Raw genomic sequence first — 22,508 nt, 5'->3', positions numbered from 1 at the left:
CCAGTACGTGTCATTCACCAGTACGTGTCATTCACCAGTACACGTCATTCACCAGCAAACACCATTAATCAGTACGTGTCATTCACCAGTACACGTCATTCACCAGTACACGTCATTCACCAGTACACGTCATTCACCTGTACACGTCATTCATCAGCACACGTCATTCACCAGCACACGTCATTCACCAGTACACTTCATTCACCAGTACGCGTCATTTACCAGCACACGTCATTCACCAGTACACGTCATTCACCAGCACGCGTCATTCATCAGAAGACACAATTCACCAGTACACATAATTTATCAACGCTTCCACACTCGTGTCTAGTTGCATCGGATAAATACGATGACTGATATAACTAGGAATTTCGGGGTTTGAAATAACATGTCGCAGAAATAACTGTATCTCTCTCTGTCTCTCTCTCCCTATCTCTCTCACTCTCTCTTGCTCTCACGTCCATAATAGTCGGCAAGTCTACATTACTGCAGTTCTGATAATGAAGAGAGTCCCTCAGCTCCTTTTTATTATATTTTAATAACATAAGTCAATAACATTTTTTCTGTTAAATATGTTCTTTTCAGAGACTAGGTGTTAGTCTAAAACCTCACCATAGCTCCAGATAGGCTGTATATTTGTAAATCACCATGACCCATTTAATTTGGATTTGCTTTGAAGAAATTAGATAACCCAACAGTACAACACCACTGTGCGTAATTGCCTTAATCAGTTCTTTCACCTTAGGGGGCACGGGTGGCCCAGTCGTCTAAGCCGCCGCGATTCGCTGTGCAGAGTTGCGTCCCTTGGTCACGCCAGAAACCTATGATTGTTGATTCGAATCCCGGTTCGCCCCGATTATGTTTCTAGGTTTGTCAGCACCACACCCGTGCTCGTGGGTTTCATCGAAGTGGTAAACGTGGTTAAAGCGTTCGCTCGTCACGCCGAAGACCCGGGTTCGATTCCCGACATGGGTACAATGTGTGAAGCCCATTTCTGGTGTCCCCCGCCATGATATTGCTGGAATATTGCTAAAAGTGGCGTAAAACAAAACTCACTCACTCGAATACTGTTAAAAGCGGCGTTAATCCCAACTCACTCGCTCAGTATTTCCAGGGCATGCTGTACTACCCAAAGGCACGTTTCCACGTGAAGGGTCCACCCCAATCAGTCTCGACCTCAGCGGTCAACCAAGGCTTTTGTTGTTGTTGTTGTTGTTGTTGTTGTTTAATGCCGCACTCAGCAATATTCCATCTGTATGACGGCGGTCTGTAAATAATCGAGTCTAGACCTAAATATCCAGTGATCGATATCATGTGCATCGATCCAAGCAATTGGGATACGATGAAATGCATCAACCAAGTCAGCGAGCCTGACCCCCCTATTCCGTTAGTCGATTCTTCCGACAGGCAAAGTCGCTTTTTGCGGCAAACAGGGGTTGCTGAAGACCTGTTCTAACCCGGATCTTCACGAGTCTCACCCAAATCACCCAGCTTTGGGCAGTTTACCTGGTTACTGAATGTACCTCGAGTAAGTTGTATGAAGCTGACGAAAGGTTCCAGCAGGGTCATGAGGTAGTCTCCAGCCCAGATATGGAAGCTATTAAGACAATCTCGAAACTGCTGGAACCAAGTGGAGACCTCTTGCAGGCCAGGCGTAGAGGACTTGCTTCACAAAGTCCTAGTGCTCTCTGTACTGTGACCGGTGGCGGGCGGCATTTCAAGACGTCAGCAAGGAAATTGGTGTTTTCTCTGAAGTCCTTGTCAACCTGGAAGCCTTAAAGATCCCGGATCTGGTCATCCCGTCAAGACACCCACGTCTAAACCCTCAAAGTTTAACACAAACAATAACAATGGTACATTAATAAAATAATATATTTTCCTTTTTAAATTCGGTTTTCACTTTGGGTAAACAATCATCCCGATTTTAAGCCGAGACTAGTAGACAGTCGTCATTTCCACACCAGCTTGTGTGTCATAGGTGTAGGGGAGCTTGTAGACTTGGAGGTCTCTGCACTGGGATGCGGCCAGGTAGTCGCTGTAGTCGAAACGGAGGACGTCAGATGACACATTGACGGCTGAAGTTCCGTCCGATATTATGGCCAGTATGTCATCCTGAGAAAAAAAGTTTATAAAACGAAAGAGAATTACCAAGTGACCCGTGAAGATTCCGGGGTAGAATAGGTCTTCAGCAACCCATGCTTGCCGTAGAAGGTGACTAAGCTGGTCGTAAAAGGCGACTAACGGGATCGTGTGGTCAGGCTCGCTGACTTGGTTGATGCATGTCATCGATCCCAATAGCGTGGATCGATGCTCATGATATTAATCACTGGATTGTCTGGTCCAGACTCGATTATTTACAGACCGCTGGAATATTGCTGAGTGCGGCGTTAAACAACCAACCAACCAACCAACCAACCAAGTTATTATACGAATAAATTGGGCCTCGTATAATGTTATGATGCTGGTTATAACCCATGGCCTGCTTGCCGTAAAAGGTGACTATGCTTGTCGTAAGAGGCGACTAACGGGATCAGGTAGTCAGGCTCGCTGACTTGGTTGATGCATGTCATCGTATCCCAATTGCGTGGATCGATGCTCATGATGTCAATCACTGGGTTGTCTTGTCCAGATTCGACCGCCGTCATAAAATATTCCCAAATTTATTCATGATATTTTTTGTTCAGTGTAAATGAATAATATCCTCTCAGACACTAGCATTCCGGTGGGGTTTCCGTGCTAAATCGGGATTGGGTAGTATGCATTAGGAGCAGCAGGATCTGCTGATTGTGTTAAGCCGACGTTTGTTGCTCATTTCATCGACCACTGGTTTGCTTAGTCTCGATCTCTATCTGCTTGCTGTGGTAACACATGGGAAGTAGAATATACTCACTCACACTCTTACCTTAATCCTGTCCTTCTCAGTTTGATTGTTGAACGCCTCGCTGAGGCGGTGATCGACGTGGACAAGGAAACATTTGACGTTGTTGTGAATCAAAAGTAGACCCTGTAAACATGATACAAGGTAACATGATAGATCAGTGCGAACCACAAGTAGACCTTGTAAACATGGTACAACGTAACATGATAGATCAGTGAGTACCACAAGTAGACCCTGTAAACATGGTACAAGGTAACATGATAGATCAGTGCGAACCACAAGTAGACCTTGTAAACATGGTACAAGGTAACATGATAGATCAGTGTGTTCCTCAAGCAAACCCTGTAAACATGGTACAAGGTAACATGATTGATCAGTGTGTTCCTCAAGGAGACCCTGTAAACATGGTACAAGGTAACATGATAGATCAGTTGTCCACAAGGAGACCCTGTAAACATGGTACAAGGTAACATGATAGATCAGTGTGTTCCACAAGGAGACCCTGTAAACATGGTACAAGGTAATATGATAGATCAGTGTGTTCCACAAGGAGACCCTGTAAACATTGTACAAGGTAACATGATAGATCAGTGTGTTCCACAAGGAGACCCTGTAAACATGGTACAAGGTAATATGATAGATCAGTGTGTTCCACAAGGAGACCCTGTAAACATTGTACAAGGTGACATGATAGATCAGTGTGTTCCACAAGTAGACCCTGTAAACATGGTACAAGGTGACATGATAGATCAGTGTGTTCCACAAGTAGACCCTGTAAACATGGAACAAGGTAACATGATAGATCAGTGTGTACCACAAGTAGACCTTGTAAACATGGTACAAGGTAACATGATAGATCAGTGTGTTCCACAAGTAGACCGGAAACATAGTACAAGGTAACATGATAGATCAGTGTGTACCACAAGTAGACCTTGTAAACATGGTACAAGGTGACATGATAGATCAGTGTGTTCCACAAGTAGACCTTGTAAACATGGTACAAGGTGACATGATAGATCAGTGTGTTCCACAAGTAGACCCTGTAAACATGGTACAATGTAACATGATAGATCAGTGTGTACCACAAGTAGACCCTGTAAACATGGTACAAGGTAACATGATAGATCAGTGTGTTCCACAAGTAGACCCTGTAAACATGGTACAATGTAACATGATAGATCAGTGTGTTCCACAAGTAGACCCTGTAAACATGGTACAATGTAACATGATAGATCAGTGTGTTCCACAAGTAGACCCTGTAAACATGGTACAAGGTAACATGATAGATCAGTGTGTACCACAAGTAGACCCTGTAAACATGGTACAAGGTGACATGATAGATCAGTGTGTACCACAAGTAGACCTTGTAAACATGGTACAAGGTAACATGATAGATCAGTGTGTACCACAAGTAGACCTTGTAAACATGGTACAATGTAACATGATAGATCAGTGTGTACCACAAGTAGACCTTGTAAACATGGTACAAGGTAACATGATAGATCAGTGTGTACCACAAGTAGACCCTGTAAACATGGTACAATGTAACATGGTAGATCAGTGTGTTCCACAAGGAGACCCTGTAAACATGGTACAAGGTAACATGATAGATCAGTTTGTACCACCAGTAGACCCTGTAAACATGGTGCAAGGTAACACGACAGATCAGTATGTACCACAAGTAGACCCTGTAAACATGGTGCAAGGTAACATGATAGATCAGTGTGTACCACAAGTAGACCCTGTAAACATGGTACAAGGTAACATGACAGTTCAGTGTGTACCACAAGTGGACATCATACAAGTTAACACGACCGCTCAGTGTCTAACACAAGTAGATCATGTTTGCAGATTGTCAGTGGAGATCTTTTTGTACGACCTGAAAACGGCATAACATTATCTATAATACACTTTGCTATGATTATTAGATGCTTAATATAATAATGATTTACTTAAAATGTTTTGTTTAACTTACGTTCGGTGCGTGATATTCAAATCGGTAGCCATTGTACAGTTCATTGAATGATGTAATGGTGAAAATGAAGGCCTACAAAGGGAAATTCAGGGCTGTCATACACTGAAAATCAACATTTAACAACAAGAGTCGATCAAAATAAAAACGCCTCGTGGAGATCTCGGGGCAGAATAGATCTGTCGAGAACCCTTCTTGTATTTAGTTTCTACAAATAAGAACACAGTTGCATATGCGACCTGGCTGATTGTATGTCAGGGTGCCCGAACGGCAATGTTTGTTTGTTTGTTTGGTTGTTTGGTTGTTTGTTTGATTGTTTTTTTTTTCAACGCCGCACTCAGCAATATTTCAGCAATATGACGGCGGTCTGTAAATAATTGAGTCTGGGCCAGACAATTCAGTGTTTGACATCATGAGCATCGATCCACGTATTTGGGTTACGATTACCTACATCAACCAAATCAGCGAGCCTGACCACCCGCTCCCGTTAGTCGCCTCTTCCCACAAGCATAGTCAGTTGACTTTTACAGCATGCATGGGTTGCTGAAGACCTATTCTAACCCGAATTTTCACGGGTCAAAGGTGAGGTGAGGGGCTGGTCATATATTTTTGGGTGGAGTCGGTGAAATTGGTCTCAGGACTATCATAATTTCCCATACTCACACACCCCTCCCATTTTATGTAACAATTTGTCGTGGCCCACCCAAATACATGAAGCAATCTTTCATGTCCCCCTCGCTCCTAAAATAAATGACCAGTCCCTAAATAATGTTCAATTGTATTAAAAGTATAAATTATTCGAAAAAATAGAATTGTGGCCTTTTTCATATAGTTGTGATAATTTGGGCGACCAATGTATACAGAGGTGAGGCGAGGTGAAATTGGGTTTAACGTCGCGTCCAAGATTATTGCACTTATATAGCGACGTGCATGCACGTGTATGTGTGTGTGTGGCTGCTTGTACTAGTCCGGACTGATGCCGATTTATAGTGCTAGCTCACTGAGATACCATGCCGCAGTTTAACATGAATACCCCACTCAGACACAGTATACTGACTCCGAGCCGACCAGTCCTTGTTTTAGCCCCTTAATGCCGAGCGCCAGACAGGGTAACAACAAGTACCATCTTTTAACGTCTTTTTGTATGACGCGGCCCGGGATCGAACCCCGGACCTTCCGCTCTCCGGGCGGACGCTCTACCTCTAGGCCACGGAGTATCATTATATGGTCTCTGATGTATAACAATTTTACTCACTCCTAATAGGTGAGGCAGTGAGGTGATATGGGGTTTAACGTCGCGTTGAAGATTATTGCAGTCATGTAGCGACGTGCGTGAGCGTGTGTTTGTTTGTGCGTGCGCTTGTACACGTCCGGGCTAATGGCGATTTTATAGAGCTTCCCCATGAGATATCATGCGCAGTTTAACATGAATAGCCCACTCAGACACAGTATACTGACTCCGAGCCGACCAGTCCTTGTTTGAGCCCCTTAATGCCGAGCGCCAGGCAGGGTAACAACAAGTACCATCTTTCGGTATGACGCGGCGGATGGACGCTGCGCGGAGGCGGTACTCACTCCCAACACACTCTGCCTCCATGTGAATTACAAATAACTATTTTTCAAGCAACTTTATAAAGGCCCTTAGATGTCAAATACAGAGATTAAAATATCAAGAATTGATGGGTGAAAAAACGTTTTACTCACAGCTGAGTACCGAAAAATGGCTGCAAAAGAAAGAGCTCTCATTTGGAAGTTCTGTGGTACGTTGACATATAAAGAAATTTAATAGATGAGAAGAGTCACCTTGTCGTTTGATAAAAGGTCTTATCTATAAAGTCAGAAAGTGTATCCCAATTTAAATATATACTCACAATGCCGTACCTAAATAACCCATTGACTTACGTAATGGCGCGTCGTCGTGTGGTCTCGGGAAACCATTGCGAGTTGCGTCCCTTAAGCTTAAAAGGATACGCTGTTTTGGGTTCCAACAACACTTTCGTCACTGTCATGATTAATGGTTTTGTTTGTCAGAGCCATGGTTTCATTGTTGGGTTTCAACGAAGTGACAAAAGCTTACGACCTACACTGTCTACTCGTCGTTGGTTCGAATCCCAGATTCATACAGATTATGATCCGCGATTTGTGTTCACCCGTGTTCGTGGGTTTAAATAGGTTATATGCGACCTGCGTTCGTTCTGATGACACGCATTGATATTCCTCAAATACTGTTCAAAGCGGCGTTAAATCTTAATCGTCACTCACTTTACTAAGCTTTTTAAAAAAAGGAAGTAATTTACCAGTATCGTCACAAATAAACAATTGTAATATTGGTAACACGCGAAATATTTTGGATAATCTACTCGGCGGAATGTAGGCCTCGATTACTTAGTTACAGACCGGACCACCTCCGTGGTCTAGTGGTAGAGCGTCCGCCCGGAGAGCGGAAGGTCCGGGGTTCGATCCCCGACCGCGTCATACCAAAAGACGTTAAAAGATGGTACTTGTTGTTACCCTGTCTGGCGCTCGGCATTCAGGGGCTAAAACAAGGACTGGTCGGCTCGGAGTCAGTATACTGTGTCTGAGTGAGGTATTCATGTTAAACTGCGGCATGGTATCTCAGTGAGCTAGCACTATAAATCGGCATCAGTCCAGACTAGTACAAGCAGCCACACAAACACACACAAACACACACACGTACATGCACGTCGCTATATAAGTGCAATAATCTTGGACGCGACGTTAAACCCCATTTCACCTCACCTAGTTACAGACCGCCGTTATACAGCTGGAATATTGCTGGCGTGCGGCGTTAAACAACAAACAAACAAACAAACACATTAACAAAACTAGGCTGCACTGTCGACGTAAGACTAACTGTGTAGTCATCTGTAACGTTCGATACTTTCGAACACTTAGTTGAAAAATCAAACAATATGAGTATGAAATTGTCTTGGAACTGAGATATAATTGTGTCACCCGCTATCTGTCAGTCTTCCACTCGTGTGAAGACGCCAGGTTGTAGACATGTAGATCCGATGTTCGGGGCGAGTGTCCGGGTTATGTGTTTCCAGATCGAAGAAGGACTACATGAAATACGACATAAGTCATTCATTCCCTTTATTGATAGCTACACTGTTCAAGATAAGAGAGTTGGAAACTTTATACCAAGCAGCGTTGACGTCATGAAATGTCATTATTGACGTAAAGCAGACACGGGTAGCCATATCACTATTATTTACACAGACTATACGGGCTGACATTATCATATACACGAGCTGCACGGGCTGTCATTATCATATACACGAGCTGCCCGGGCTGTCATGATCATTAACACGAGTTGCACGGGCTGGCATTATCATATACACGAGCTGCACTACTGTCATTATCATACTCACGAGCTGCAAGGGCTGTCATTGTCACATACACAAGCTGCACGGGTTGTCATTATCACATGCACGAGTTGCACGGGCTGACATGCCATTAGCATATACACGAGCTGCACGGGCTGTCATTACCACATAAACAAGCTGTACGGGCTGTCATGTCACTATCATATACACGGGCTACCATTATCATATACACGAGCTGCACGTATTTTCATGTCATTATCATATAATCGTGCCACACGGGTGGCCGTCATTATCATATACAGGAGCTGCATGGGTTGTCATGTCATTATCATATACACGAGCTGCACGGGCTGTCATGTCACTATCATATACAAGAGCTGCATGGGCTGTCATGCCCTAAGCATATACACGAGGTGCACGCGCTGCACCTGTTGCCATGTCATTATCATATACACGAGCTGCACGTGTTGCCATGTCATTATCATATACACGAGCTGCACGGGTTGTCATTATCATATACACGAGCTGCATGTGTTGCCATGTCATTATCAAATACACGTGCTGCACGGGGTGTCATGTCACTATCATACACACAAACTGCACGTGGTGTCATGTCACTATCATATACACGAACTGTACGGGTTTTCCTTATCATATACACGAGCTGCACGGGCTGCACGTGTTGCCATGTCACTATCATTAATACGAGCTGCACGGGCTGCCATTATCAAATGTGCGAGCTGCACGTGCTGCCATATCACTGTCATATACACGAGCTGCACGTGTTGCCATGTCATTATCATATACACGAGCTGCACAGGCTGTGATGTCATTATCATATACACGAGCTGCACAGGCTGTCATGTCATTATCATATACACGAGCTGCACGAGTTGACATGCCATTAGCATATACACAAGCTGCACTGGTTGCCATGTCATTATCATATACACGAGCTGCACGGGTTGACATGCCATTAGCATATACACAAGCTGCACTGGTTGCCATGTCATTATCATATACACGAGCTGCACGGGTTTTCCTTATCATATACACGAGCTGCACGGGCTGCACGTGTTGCCATGTCACTATCATTAATACGAGCTGCACGGGCTGTCATTATCAAATGTGCGAGCTGCACGTGCCGCCATATCACTGTCATATACACGAGCTGCACGGGCTGTGATGTCATTAGCATATACACGAGCTGCACGGGTTGACATGCCATTAGCATATACACAAGCTGCACTGGTTGCCATGTCATTATCATATACACGAGCTGCACGGGTTTTCCTTATCATATACACGAGCTGCACGGGCTGCACGTGTTGCCATGTCACTATCATTAATACGAGCTGCACGGGCTGTCATTATCAAATGTGCGAGCTGCACGTGCCGCCATATCACTGTCATATACACGAGCTGCACGGGCTGTGATGTCATTAGCATATACACGAGCTGCACGGGCTGACATGCCATTAGCATTTACACGAGCTGCACGGGTTGTCCTTATCATATACACGAGCTGCACGTAATGCCATGTCATTATCATATACACGGGCTGCCATTATCATATACACGAGCTGCACGTGTTGCCATGTCATTATTATATACACGGGCTGCACGGGATGCCATTATCAAATACACGAGCTGCACGTGTTGCAATGTCATTGTCAAATACACGAGCTGCACGGGCTGTCATGTCACTATCATATACACGAGATGCGCGGACTGACATGCCATTATCATATACACGAGCTGCACGGGCTGACATGCCATTATCATATACACGAGCTGCACGGGCTGCCATTATCATAGACACGAGCTGCACGTGTTGCCATGTCATTATCATATACACGAGCTTCACGGATGGCCGTCATTATCATATACACGAGCTGCATTGGTTGTTATGTCATTATCATATGCACGAACTGCATGGGCTGCCATGTCATTGTCAAATACACGAGTTGCACGTGTTGCCATGTCACTATCATATACAAGAGCTGCACGGGCTGACATGTTATTATCATATAAACGAGTTGCACGGGCTGTCATGTCATTGTCAAAATACACGAGCTGCACGTGTTGCCATATCATTATCATATACACGAGCTGCACGGGCTGACATGTCACTATCATATACACGAGCTGCACGGGCTGTCCTTATCATATACACGAGCTGCACGTGTTGCCATGTCATTATCATATACTCGAGCTGCACGGGTTGTCATTATCATATAAACGAGCTGCACGTGTTGCCATGTCATTATCATATACACGAGCTGCATGGGCTGTCATGACATTGTCAAATACACGAGCTGCACGGGCTGACATGCCATTAGGATATACACGAGCTGCACGGATTGTCCTTATCATATACACCAGCTGCACGTATTGCCAGGTCATTATCATATACACGGGCTGCCATTATCATATGCACGAGCTGCACGTGTTGCCATGTCATTATCATATATACAAGCTGCACGGGGTGTCATGTCACTGTCATACACACGAGTTGCACGGGTTGACATGCCATTAGCATATACACGAGCTGCACTGATTGTCATGTCATTATCATATACACGAGCTGCACGGGTTGTCATGTCATTATCATATACAAGAGCTGCACGGGCTGTCATGCCATTAGCATATACACGAGGTGCACGGGTTTTCCTTATCATATACACGAGCTGCACGGGCTGACATGCCATTATCATATACACTAGCTGCACGGGCTGCCATTATCATAGACACGAGCTGCACGTGTTGCCATGTCATTATCATATACACGAGCTTCACGGATGGCCTCTATTATCATATACACGAGCTGCATTGGTTGTCATGCCATTAGCATATACACGAGCTGCACGGGTTGTCATGTCATTATCATATACAAGAGCTGCACGGGCTGTCATGCCATTAGCATATACACGAGTTGCACGGGTTTTCCTTATCATATACACGAGCTGCACGGGCTGTCATGCCATTATCATATACACAAGCTGCACGGGCTGCCATTATCATAGACACGAGCTGCACGTGTTGCCATGTCATTATCATATACACGAGCTGCACGGATTGCCTCCATTATCATATACACGAGCTGCATTGGTTGTCATGTCATTATCATATACACGAGCTGCACGGACTGCCATGACATTGTCAAATACACGAGTTGCACGTGTTGCCATGTCACTATCATATACACGAGCTGCACGGGCTGTGATGTCATTATCATATACACGAGCTGCACGGGCTGCCATGTCATTGTCAAATACACGAGTTGCACGTGTTGCCATGTCACTATCATATACACGAGCTGCACGGGCTGACATGTCACTATCATATACACGAGCTGCACGGGCTGTCCTTATCATATACACGAGCTGCACGTGTTGCCATGTCATTATCATATACACGAGCTGCACGGGTTGTCATTATCATATAAACGAGCTGCACGTGTTGCCATGTCATTATCAAATACACGAACTGCACGGGATGTCATGTCATTGTCAAATACACGAGCTGCACGGGCTGCCATGTCATTATCACAATTCACTCTGCCTATATGTGATTAGCTAATTACAATTTTTCAAGTAACTTTAAAAATCCTGTTATTATCAAATATCTGTTTTTTGTGCGGCTCGTGAATTTGATAATGACATACACACGATGTCATGGATTGTCATGTCATTATCATATGCACGAGCTGCACGGGTTGTCATGTGATTATCATAATACACGAGCTGCACGGCAAACAGACAGTCAGACAGTGTATCGCTAGTACTAGAAAAATACCTCTAAAGTTGATAACCCTAATATATCTAATAGCTTAAACTCTTTTATTTTAAGATTTACCTTTAATTTGTGGGTAGGATAATTTTGCATGACATGTTAGAATCATGCTCCTGGCCCGCTATCTACGTAAGACAATGTTGATGGCGCATCCATTACGCTGCACCTGATATGTTTGTGAACCATCTGTGTCATCAACTACGATCCCTTTCGTATCAATTTTCATTTGTGGACATGCGAAGACGGTTTCAGTGGACAATGCAAATGGTCGACACAATTCCACCAACACTCAGTTTCTTCTACACCAAATATGTCGTTCCCATAGTGGTTTTCGTGGCCTTCAGTGCATATTGAGACATCAGGCAGCTATGATTGGATGGTGTTGTGTAAGATGTAGCTGGGGTACGTGTGTTCAGCTTCCTGAACTCTGAAAAGGAATCGGCTAAGGTAGCCATTTTGTTTGTTTGTATTGCTGCTAAAAGGCTAGAATGTGTTAACATGTACATGTTATAGTTATTCAATGCCAAGTTATTGTTTAAAAATTAAACATCACTATAGAAGTCTTTGTGAAATCATTTAGTTTTGTGTAACCTTCACACCACAGTTTCCGTAAATCTAACGCGTTCGGTTTCTCATTATTTTTACAAGTATCAAATCAACGTTTGAAACCTTAAAATCGAAAATCGGTTTATCTCCTAATTGAAGCGATACCATATATGCAAAACAAATATATTTATTAAAGAAAATAATAAGCATCATAAGACAATGTTTTAATAACACCAGGGGATGTGATCAGCAGAATACAGGTGTTTATTTTGTGGCTGCTGAGTATGTTAGTTCGTAGACAGTCTTTCTGAAGCACTCGAACACTGCCCGGATGTCGTGGTAGTCCTGGCGGACTTGGGAGAGACTGGTACGATGTTCCCCCTGGCCGGACGTGATTTGGGCGTAGACCTTGTCCTGTGGAATGAGTGAGTGAGTGAATGAGGTTTTACCCCGCATGCTGCTGGTCATTATAATGAGGGATTCGAACCCACGATCTTAGGATCATATCATCCCGAAGGGGCGCAACTTATTTCCCCGAAGGATAACGTCGGGTACAGGCCCTTTTTTGAACAACTGGAAATGCCATTTGGTAAAGATTTGTAGAGAAATGCATGTATGAAATTGGTGTGCCAATTATTGGAGATGTTTAAATGTTTGATCCCCTTTTACTTCCAACAGGTCTGTGAAGACCCGGTTCAGAATAGATCTTCAGCAACCCATGCTTGCCGTAAAAGGCGACTATGCTTGTCGTAAGAGGCGACTGACGTGGTCAGGCTCGCTGACGTGGTTGACGTATTTATCCCAATTGCGTGGATCGATGCTCATGATGTCAATCACTGGATTGTCTGGCCGAGCCTCGATTACAGACCGACGTCATATACCTGGAATATTGCTGAGTGCGGCGTTAAACAAGGGACAAACAAACACACAATACTTCTAACATGATCAAATACATAGACATGGCCAGAGCGAGAGAAAAAGGTCGACTCAGTTGTCCATGCCCCAAAATGGCTGATTTACCATATAGATGTGTAGATCAGAAAGTCGATGCTGATGGGAGTTGGGACGTGTTGATAGGCGTTGGGGCGTGCTGATGGGAGTTGGGATGTGTTGATGGGAGTTGGGGCGTGTTGATGGTTGTTGAAGGGTTTTGAAGGGTGTTGATGAGCGTTGAAGGGTGTTAATGCGTGTTGATGGATATTGAAGGGTGTTGATGGATGTTGAAGCGTGTTGATGGGTGTTGAAGGGTGTTAATGGGTGTTGATGGATGTTGAAGCGTGTTCATGGGTGTTGAAGGGTGTTGATGGGTGTTGAGGCATGTTGAAGGGTTTTGATGGGTGTTGACTGACGTTGAGGCATGTTGATGGGTGTTGACGGGTGTTGAAGGATGTTGAAGCTTGTTGATGAGTGTTGAAGGGTGTTAATGGATGTTGAAGCGTGTTGATGGGTGTTGAAGGGTGTTGATGGGTGTTTAAGGGTGTTGAAGCGTGTTGATGGGTGTTGAGGCGTGTTGAAGGGTTTTGTGGTGTGTTGATTGGTGTTGGCTGATTTTGAGGCATGTTGGTGGGTGTTGTGGTGTGTTGATGGATGCTGAGGCGTGTTGATCGGTGTTGATTGGTGTTGATGCGTGTTGGCTGATTTTGAGGCATGTTGGTGGGTGTTGTGGTGTGTTGATTGGTGTTGTGGCGTGTTGATCGGTGTTGTGGGTGTTGATTGATGCTGAGGTGTGTTGATGGGTGTTGATTGGTGTTGGCTGATTTTGAGGCATGTTGATGGATGTTGTGGTGTGTTGATTGGTGTTGTGGCGTGTTGATCGGTGTTGATGCGTGTTGGCTGATTTTGAGGCATGTTGGTGGGTGTTGTGGTGTGTTGATTGGTGTTGTGGTGTGTTGATTGGTGTTGTGGGTGTTGATTGATGCTGAGGTGTGTTGATGGGTGTTTATTGGTGTTGGCTGATTTTGAGGCATGTTGGTGGGTGTTGTGGTGTGTTGATGGATGCTGAGGCGTGTTGATCGGTGTTGATTGGTGTTGATGCGTGTTGACTGATTTTGAGGCATGTTGATGGGTGTTGTGGTGTGTTGATTGGTGTTGTGGCGTGTTGATCGGTGTTGATTGGTGTTGATGCGTGTTGACTGATTTTGAGGCATGTTGGTGGGTGTTGTGGTGTGTTGATGGGTGTTGTGGGTGTTGATTGATGCTGAGGCGTGTTGATGGGCGTTGATTGGTGTTGGCTGATTTTGAGGCATGTTGATGGCTGTTGTGGCGTGTTGATGGGTGTTGGGACGTGTTGAGGCGTGTTGATGGGTGTTGGGACGTGTTGAGGCGTGTTGATGGGTGTTGAGGCCTACTGATGGGCGTTGAAAGGTGTTGAGACGTCTGGAGGGATGTTGAAGGGTTTTGAGGTGTGTTGGTGGTTGTCAAGATGTGTTAATGGGTGTTGAGGCATGTTGATGGGTGTTGTGGTGTGTTGATGGGTGTTATGGTGTGTTGATGGATGCTGAGGCTTGTTGATTGGTGTTGATGGGTGTTAACTGATTTTGAGCCATGTTGGTGGGTGTTCTGGTGTGCAGATGGGTGTTGATGGATATTGGGACGTGTTGATGTGTGCTTATGGGTGTTGAGGCCTGTTGATGGGTGTTGAAATGTGTTGAAACGTCTGGAGGGATGTAGAAGGGTTTTCAGGTGGGCGTCAAGATGTGTTGACGGGTGCTGAGGCGTGTTGACGGGTGTTGAAAGGTGTTGAGGTGTTGAGGCGTCTTGATGGATGTTGAAGCGTGTTTGTTGGTGTTAAAGGGTGTTAAGTGGTGTTGAGGGGGTCCCTTACTTCAATTGCGTAGCGTTGCTGGAGGTCACCCATGACAGCATCCTTGCCCGGGAGGGATACCAGGATGCAGGTGCTGCTGTTGGTGACTACCAGTAAATCCTGAAAGTAAATCAAAAAGATAAGTGTGTCTGTGTTTGTGTATGCCTGCTTGTTCTAATCTTGGCTAATGTCTGTTTCACACTCAGTTTAACCCCACTCAGACACAGTATACGGACTTCGAACCGACCAGTCCTTGTTTTAGTCCCTAATGCCGAGGACCCGTGAGGATCTGGGGTAGAATAGGCCTCAGGAAACCATGCTTGCCGTAAGAGGCGACTATGCTTGTCGTAAGAGGCGACTGACGGGATCAGGTGGTCAGGCTCGCTTACTTGGTTGATGCAGGTCATCGTATCCCAATTGCGTGGATCAATGCTCATGATGTCAATCACTGGATTGTCTGGTCCAAACATTTTTTACAGACCGCTGTCATATAGTTGGAATATTGCTGAGTGTGGCGTTAAACAACAAACAAACAAACAAAACAAACAAACCTAATGCTGAGCGTCAAGCAAGTACAATATTTTAACCTCTTTTAGATTGACGCGGCCAGGGATCGAACTGCCGTCTTTTTCGCTCTCCTGGCAGACAGTCTATCCACTAGACCACGGAGGTAGTCAATTTGTTTTGGGGAACCTTTTCGCTTGACTTGCTTGAGGGAGTATGGTTTTACGTCGCTTTTAGCAGGGGGACACCTGACTGGGGCTTCACACATTGTAGCCATATGGGGAATCGAGCCCGAAAATTTAGCGTGACGAGCAAACATTTTTATCACCAGACCATTCACCCACCTTGCTGGGTTTAATGGTGTGCTGTGGTTTCCAAGGAATTGTTTTGCACGGGTGTCTTGAAGCGGAAACGTCACCCCATTAGTTACAATATCAAACAGTCGGCTTCTAACTTCTAACTTTCACTTTAGCCATACGTGTTTCCGTCTTTTTCAGAACACTTGACTTGTCTTTGCACGTGTTTGTGAGGGTGCCAGAATACGATCACCTTTTCGCGAACACGTGGTATCATCGCTAATTGATAGTTATTCATAAACTCATGCTTATGATTTAGTCGGAATCGTACAATAGATATTTCATTTGATGATGGAAATGGTTTTGTCGCTTTTATCTAACAACATATTTTTTGGTTAAAACCAAAATAAATGTCTTAAAATATACCCCCCTGAGAAGTCATACGCGTGAAGTAATTACATTCCGGAGGAGACATGCACGTGAAGTCATTAAAATACTAGACCCGTGAAGATCCAATCTCATTAAAATCTGATCTAAGTTCTCGCTGCCGCTAAACAAAGATCTTAGGACATCCCATTACGGGTCACGTCAGAACGACCTTTCGCGAACTTTGACCGACCACTGAAATGACTAACAAGAAGTCGACATCAGCCAATTAGAAAGCAGCTTTCTCGAGCTTTACGGCACTCGTTTCAACCTGGTGACTTCCATTTCAGACAACGCTTGAAAAGTATGTTGACACAGTTCTCGATTAATATTTTGAAAACTGAACAAACGAACATTCCGGAATGTCTTATATATGGTTGCGATTGTATGGCAGTGCTTCCCGCGTACTGTGCAACGCCTCCTCCATTCAAATGTGATCCCACGGAAGCGAGAGAAAGACGATAATTTTGACGAAATCAGTCGTATGGGCCGTAACTGTCGTACGGAATACCCCGTGTTAACGTTTTCGAGGTTGCATGATTTGAAAACACATTCCGACTGTCACTTATACGATCGGGTAAGCGACGCTTTGATTGGTCGGATGAAAGGTCGTTCTGACGTGACCCGTAATGGGATGTCCTCAGATCTTTGTTTAGCGATAGCGAGGACTAAGATCTGATTTTAATGAGATTGGCGAAGATCAGGGTTTTTAATGAGATTGGTGAAGATCAGGGTTAGAAAAGGTCTTCAGCAACCCATGCTTGTCGTAATAGTTGGCAACGCTTGTCGTAAAAGGCGACTAACGGGATCGGGTGGTCAGGTGACTTGGTTGATGATTCATGTCATTGTATTCCAATTGCATGAATCGATGGCCATGATATAAATCACTGGATTGTTTGGTCTAGACTCGATTATTTACAGACCGCCGTCATATAGCTGGAATATGGCTGAGTACGACGTTAAACAACAAACAAACATTAAAATATCAGGCTTCAAAGAAGTTAACATTATTGTTGATGTCAAGAGATGTAATTCTAAAACCTAGTTATATGAACAAAAATACAATACAGTTGTACCATTCTATCTACTTTAGTGATTTAGCCCGGCCCTTTACCAGGCAATGCCGAGTAGGTGTGATGAGTATTGGCGACATTTTCTTCACATCAACAAACAACACTAATGTTGTTTATATAGAGCCAAACCTCCACACCCAGAAGATAACAATAAACCACAAAATACACATACAAAACAAACCGGGGGACATCATGAACTGACTTTCACTTTGTGTGGGTTCATTGAAGTATGAACCTTCATAGAGTGAGGGCCAAACTCTATTAACCTCGGAGCTTGCTTTTCTTCGTATTTATTCACTAGGATGGGTCGTATCAGGGATGTTCTTAATATAATGCAGGTTAACCCTTTGACTTATACCAGTGTATGCTGAAACGCTATATATCACTTAATAATGGTGTTAGTATCTTCACCAAAACGTCGCATGCGTTGTAATATGATCATATGTCCACAGAACTATCTCCCTTGGTCATCATTCCAACTTAAATATCCACCCTTTAGGATAAAACGCTAAGTTCAAGATAAAAGGGTCTAAATGATCAGAAACCACGCTTTTCTATTTACACATCCCAGGGAATTCCAAGGGTCTTCCCCAAGAAGTAGAACGTCGGTGTTACTATTACTTACTGAATAGTAAACTGTAACGTTAAAAGAGGCGTGTCTTTAGTCTTGTAGAGACTTGAAAGATGACAAAGAAGGGGCTTATGTGAGGCTGGGTGGGAGAGTCCCACAGCGAAGCAGCTAGCGGCGTATTGGAAACAACGTAGACACAATTTATGGTTAACAACTTCTTTAATACTGTAAAGGCGACGTTTCGGTTCAGATCCTTATACCGTTGTCAAGCAAGACTGAATGGGGGACATTGTACAGAATATTGATGGAAGGTGGGGGATTAACAGTGGGGGAACAACAGTTGCATCCATGAGTGGGATAATAAGAGTAGGTAATGACAACAGAAGGATAATACTGTCACAACATGATGGACAGAGAACACATGGGTGAAAACCAATGGGACATGAAGCCAATTAAACAGGATAAGTCTGCACAGGTGTGGTGATTATTGCTTTATGATTTCATAGCATTGGAAAGACCGAGCACCAAATGACTTGAGTCTGTAAGACGAGAAGTTGAGTTGGAGATGGTCACTTGGTCGTATTTTCATTTACCAATATGCTACTATTGTACAATCCCGAAGCAGGAAAGGATAGGGACGTTCCAAGCCGTTCACAATGAGTATGTTTTTCACCCAATCGGGAAAGACATCAGACAGGTTCCGTGAATAGGCTGCGCTTGCCCTAGTCTGAGTGTAGCGCAAACGCAACCTACCCAGGAACCCAGGCTGGAAATACATTGACCGCCTCAAAAGCAACGTGTGGAATACCTCCAAGTAGACTTATACTTACAGCGTATGAGTGATATTCAAATGTGTAGCCATGGATTCGATCACGGTTGTAATTATTGGGATGCTGGGCCTAAAAACAAAACAAAATTTTATTTCAGACAAAACACTCCAGCGAGTGTGCAAAGCAAATAGAACAGCTTGGTCAAGGTGTGAAAGCTACATGGAACCGTCGCTGGGTGCAGTAAACCAGTTTTCTTGTTTTTAAAGTTGGAAGTTTTCTTATCAACATTTAGCATGATTTCTGCCATATCAGGCGTCAAAAGGTCGAGACGTTTACCACTCTGGTGACACCCGTGAAGCCCCGGGTAGAATAGGTCTTCAGCAACCCATGCTTATCGCAAAAAGCGACTACGCTTGTCGTAAGAGGCGACTAACGGGATCGGGTGGTCAGGCTCGCTGACTTGGTTGATGCATGTCATCGTGTCCCAATTGCGTGGATCGATACTAATATCAATCATTCGATTGTATGGTCCAGACTCGATTATTTACAGACCACAGTCAGTTTGCTGGAATATTGCTGAGTGCGGCGTTAAACAACATAGAAACAAACAAACAAACAAACCATCTGGTGAAACCCACCAGCACGGCTGGAAAACTATGGATCATAATCAAGGCGTAACAGTGATTTGAATACATGATTAGCGGATCCTCATTCGACTAAGGGACGCAACTCTGCATGTGCCCCAGTGCTACTATAGTTATTATGTATGATTTGAGAATGAGACTGAAATCCTACCACAACAAACCCAAAGAGCGCAAGAGCAAAGACCGCCTTCATATTTCCACGGATATGTGTCCTAAAGAGACGGTACAATCCAATGAGTCATATTTTATATGTTAGATAAGATAAGTCCTCCGACATAAGATCGTGACGGTTGAAGTCCCAAAATAGAATATTTTTATAAAAATTAATCAATTACACCAAACAAAAAATGCCTTTAATGCATTGTCATTCATTAACACATACACGATTTAGCTCCACTTTAATTTCATAATTCGCAGTTTGGTTTTTTTAACGACTGATAACCATGATAACAGATCCATTGGTAGGTCCCCCTTTGAGTGAGTGAGTGAGTGAGTTGGGTTTAACGCCGCTTTTAACACTTTTCCAGTTATATCACGGCGTGTCAGCTTAATGTTGGAGGAAAGCCCGAAGTGATGCAGGTCTAAGACGTGTACCACTTCGGTGAAACCCACGAGCACGGGTATGGTGCTGACAAACCTAGAAACATAATTGGGGCGAACCGGGATTCGAACTCCCCCTTTGAAGTTATTCCTTGTGTGTACGTTTATTATTTGCATATATTAAAATTGTTACGGTTTTCATTTAGATTCGATACCTATAAGTTTAATTCCATTGGTATTTGAGACTGTTTTGAGGGTCGATGTATGTGGTTTCATTTGAAACAAGTATGTTAGTAAATAAAATAATGCACACTTTTGACGAGACCGTGGGAGGTGGACGGTGTGATGATCACGTGATCCCTGGGCGATTGAACGTGACCTTGTATATCTTATCTAGAAGTTATAGAATACCGAGCATGTTAATAATCTCTTCAAAGAGGAACAGGCTTAAATGATATTAAAGGTGACAGAACAACAATTTGTGTAACCATTTCTTTGGTACCACTATTAGTTATACATGTGATTATACACAATGCCCGAATCCTCTTTGTTTGTTTGTTTGTTTGTTTGTTTGTTTGTTTGTTTGTTGTTTCATGCCGCACTAAGCAATATTCCAGCTGTATGACGGCGGTCTGAAGATAATCGAGTCTGGACCGAAAAATTTAGTAATTGACAACATGAGCATCGATCTACGCAATTGGGATACGACAACATGCATCAGCCATGTCAGCGAATCTGATCCTGTAAGTCGCCTCTTACGACTAGCGTAGTCGCCCTCTTACGGCGAGCATGGGTTGCTGAAGAGCTATTCTATCCCGGATCTTCACGAATCCCTCTTTTTCAACGCATTCTTGTCACAAATGTTTGTGTGTGCGTGAGTTGTTTTCAGTGTTTGTGTGTGCGTGAGTTGTTACACGTGTTTGTGTGTGTCTGTGTGAGTTGTTGCACGTGTTTATGTGTGTGTGTGTTTGTGTGTCTGCGTAAGTTGTTATACGTGTTTGTGTGTGTACAGGTGACGGAATTCGCTGTGGAGATGCGTCTTTTGGGCACGCCTAATACCTTTGATCGTGGGTTTCGAATCCCGGTTCGCCCCGATTATGTTTCTAGATTTGTCAGCACCATATCTGTTCGAGGCTTTCACCAAAGGGATAAATGTCCGAGACCTGCATCACTTTGGGCTTTCCTCCCACGATCACACGATCATAGGTTCTTGCGTGCCCAAGGGACGCCACTCTGCACAGTCATTTTCGGCGCTTAAGACGATTGGGCCACCCGTGCCCCACAAGGAGACGAAGGATGTGTTTTACATCTGGCTTCTTAGGCTGCATGGGTGTTGGGTTCCCCTTACGATGTAATCTGCTTGAGGTCACACATGCACTGTCATTATCGTTTTGGGGCAGTCGGGTAGCCTAGTGGTTAAAGCGTTCGCTCGTCACGCCGAAGACCCGGGTTCGATTCCCGACATGGGTACAATATGTGAAGCCCATTTCTGGTTTCCCACGCCGTGATATTGCTGGAATATTGCTAAAAGTGACGTAAAACCATACTCACTCACTCACTCATTATCGTTGCATCAGTGACAAGAGCGATAGCTGATGGAATTCCTATATTGACTTGTATCACTAGTCCCCGTATTCTATTCAGATGAACGATTGACAATTGAACGTGATATAAATGAAATATTTTCGAGCCGCGTTTATTCCACACAAACAAAGTCTACCCGTGAAGATCCGGGTTAGAATAGGTCTTCACCAACCTATACTTGCTGTCAAAGGCGACTATGCTTGTCAGAAGAGGCGACTAACGAGATCAGGTGGACAGGCTCGCTGACTTGGTTGATGCATGTCATCGTATCCCAATTGCGTAGGTCGATGCTCATGATATCAATCCCTGGATTGTCTGGTCCAGACTCCATAATTTTAAGACCGCCGTGATATAGCTGGAATATTGCTGAGTGCGGCGTTCAACAAGAAACAACATCATTTAAATCACCAAACACAGTAACTGTATCACCGAGAGATAATTAAAAAATAAGTATATCATTATGCGCGTGTCCAGAACCGTCAAGTGGTATGTACACACACCGACAGTAAGTCACCGCCTCCGTGGTCTAGTGGTAGAGCGTTCATCCGGAAAGCGGAAGGTCCGGGGTTCGATCCCCAGCCGCGTCATACCAAAAGACGTTAAAAGATGGTACATGTTGTTACCCTGTCTGGCGCTCGGCATTAAGGGGCTAAAACAAGGACTGGTCGGCTCGGAGTCTGTATACTGTGTCTGAGTGGGGTATTCATGTTAAATTGTGGCATGGTATCTCAGTGGGCTAGCACTATAAAATCGGCA

At 44.2% G+C, this 22,508-nt stretch overlaps 2 protein-coding genes across 2 annotated transcripts; both read right to left on the bottom strand.

Moving 5' to 3' along the window:
• Positions 1 to 1,858: 1,858 nt before the first annotated feature.
• LOC124116393 lies at positions 1,859 to 6,708 on the bottom strand. The gene is made up of 4 exons (XM_048394765.1): positions 6,555 to 6,708; positions 4,854 to 4,925; positions 2,903 to 3,004; positions 1,859 to 2,112 (listed from the first exon to the last, which is right to left on the bottom strand). The coding sequence occupies exons 1-4, from the start codon at positions 6,594 to 6,596 to the stop codon at positions 1,936 to 1,938; spliced, it is 393 nt and encodes a 130-aa protein (XP_048250722.1). The 5' UTR covers positions 6,597 to 6,708; the 3' UTR covers positions 1,859 to 1,935.
• A 6,042-nt stretch (positions 6,709 to 12,750) lies between these two features.
• LOC124116392 lies at positions 12,751 to 19,882 on the bottom strand. The gene is made up of 4 exons (XM_046477712.2): positions 19,780 to 19,882; positions 19,045 to 19,113; positions 15,366 to 15,464; positions 12,751 to 12,955 (listed from the first exon to the last, which is right to left on the bottom strand). Exons 1-4 carry the CDS (start codon positions 19,819 to 19,821, stop codon positions 12,806 to 12,808), a joined length of 360 nt encoding a protein of 119 aa, XP_046333668.2. The 5' UTR covers positions 19,822 to 19,882; the 3' UTR covers positions 12,751 to 12,805.
• Positions 19,883 to 22,508: the final 2,626 nt, after the last annotated feature.

Source organism: Haliotis rufescens, unplaced genomic scaffold, assembly GCF_023055435.1.
Source record: "Haliotis rufescens isolate VD_foot unplaced genomic scaffold, xgHalRufe1.0.p SCAF_13, whole genome shotgun sequence".
Classification (NCBI taxonomy): Eukaryota; Metazoa; Mollusca; class Gastropoda; order Lepetellida; family Haliotidae; genus Haliotis; species Haliotis rufescens.
This window is presented reverse-complemented; position numbering and strand designations above follow the sequence as displayed.

Excerpts from the sequence above, each read along its gene's own strand:
- LOC124116392 (XM_046477712.2), bottom strand. The coding sequence starts at position 19,821 with ATGAAGGCGGTCTTTGCTCTTGCGCTCTTTGGGTTTGTTGTG. Across the intron at positions 19,114-19,779 it reads CGCTCTTTGGGTTTGTTGTG|GCCCAGCATCCCAATAATTA; the intron begins GTAGGATTTCAG and ends TTTTGTTTTTAG. Across the intron at positions 15,465-19,044 it reads TTGAATATCACTCATACGCT|GATTTACTGGTAGTCACCAA; the intron begins GTAAGTATAAGT and ends ATTTACTTTCAG.
- LOC124116393 (XM_048394765.1), bottom strand. The coding sequence starts at position 6,596 with ATGAGAGCTCTTTCTTTTGCAGCCATTTTTCGGTACTCAGCT. Across the intron at positions 4,926-6,554 it reads CCATTTTTCGGTACTCAGCT|GCCTTCATTTTCACCATTAC; the intron begins GTGAGTAAAACG and ends TTCCCTTTGTAG. Across the intron at positions 3,005-4,853 it reads TTGAATATCACGCACCGAAC|GGTCTACTTTTGATTCACAA; the intron begins GTAAGTTAAACA and ends TCATGTTTACAG.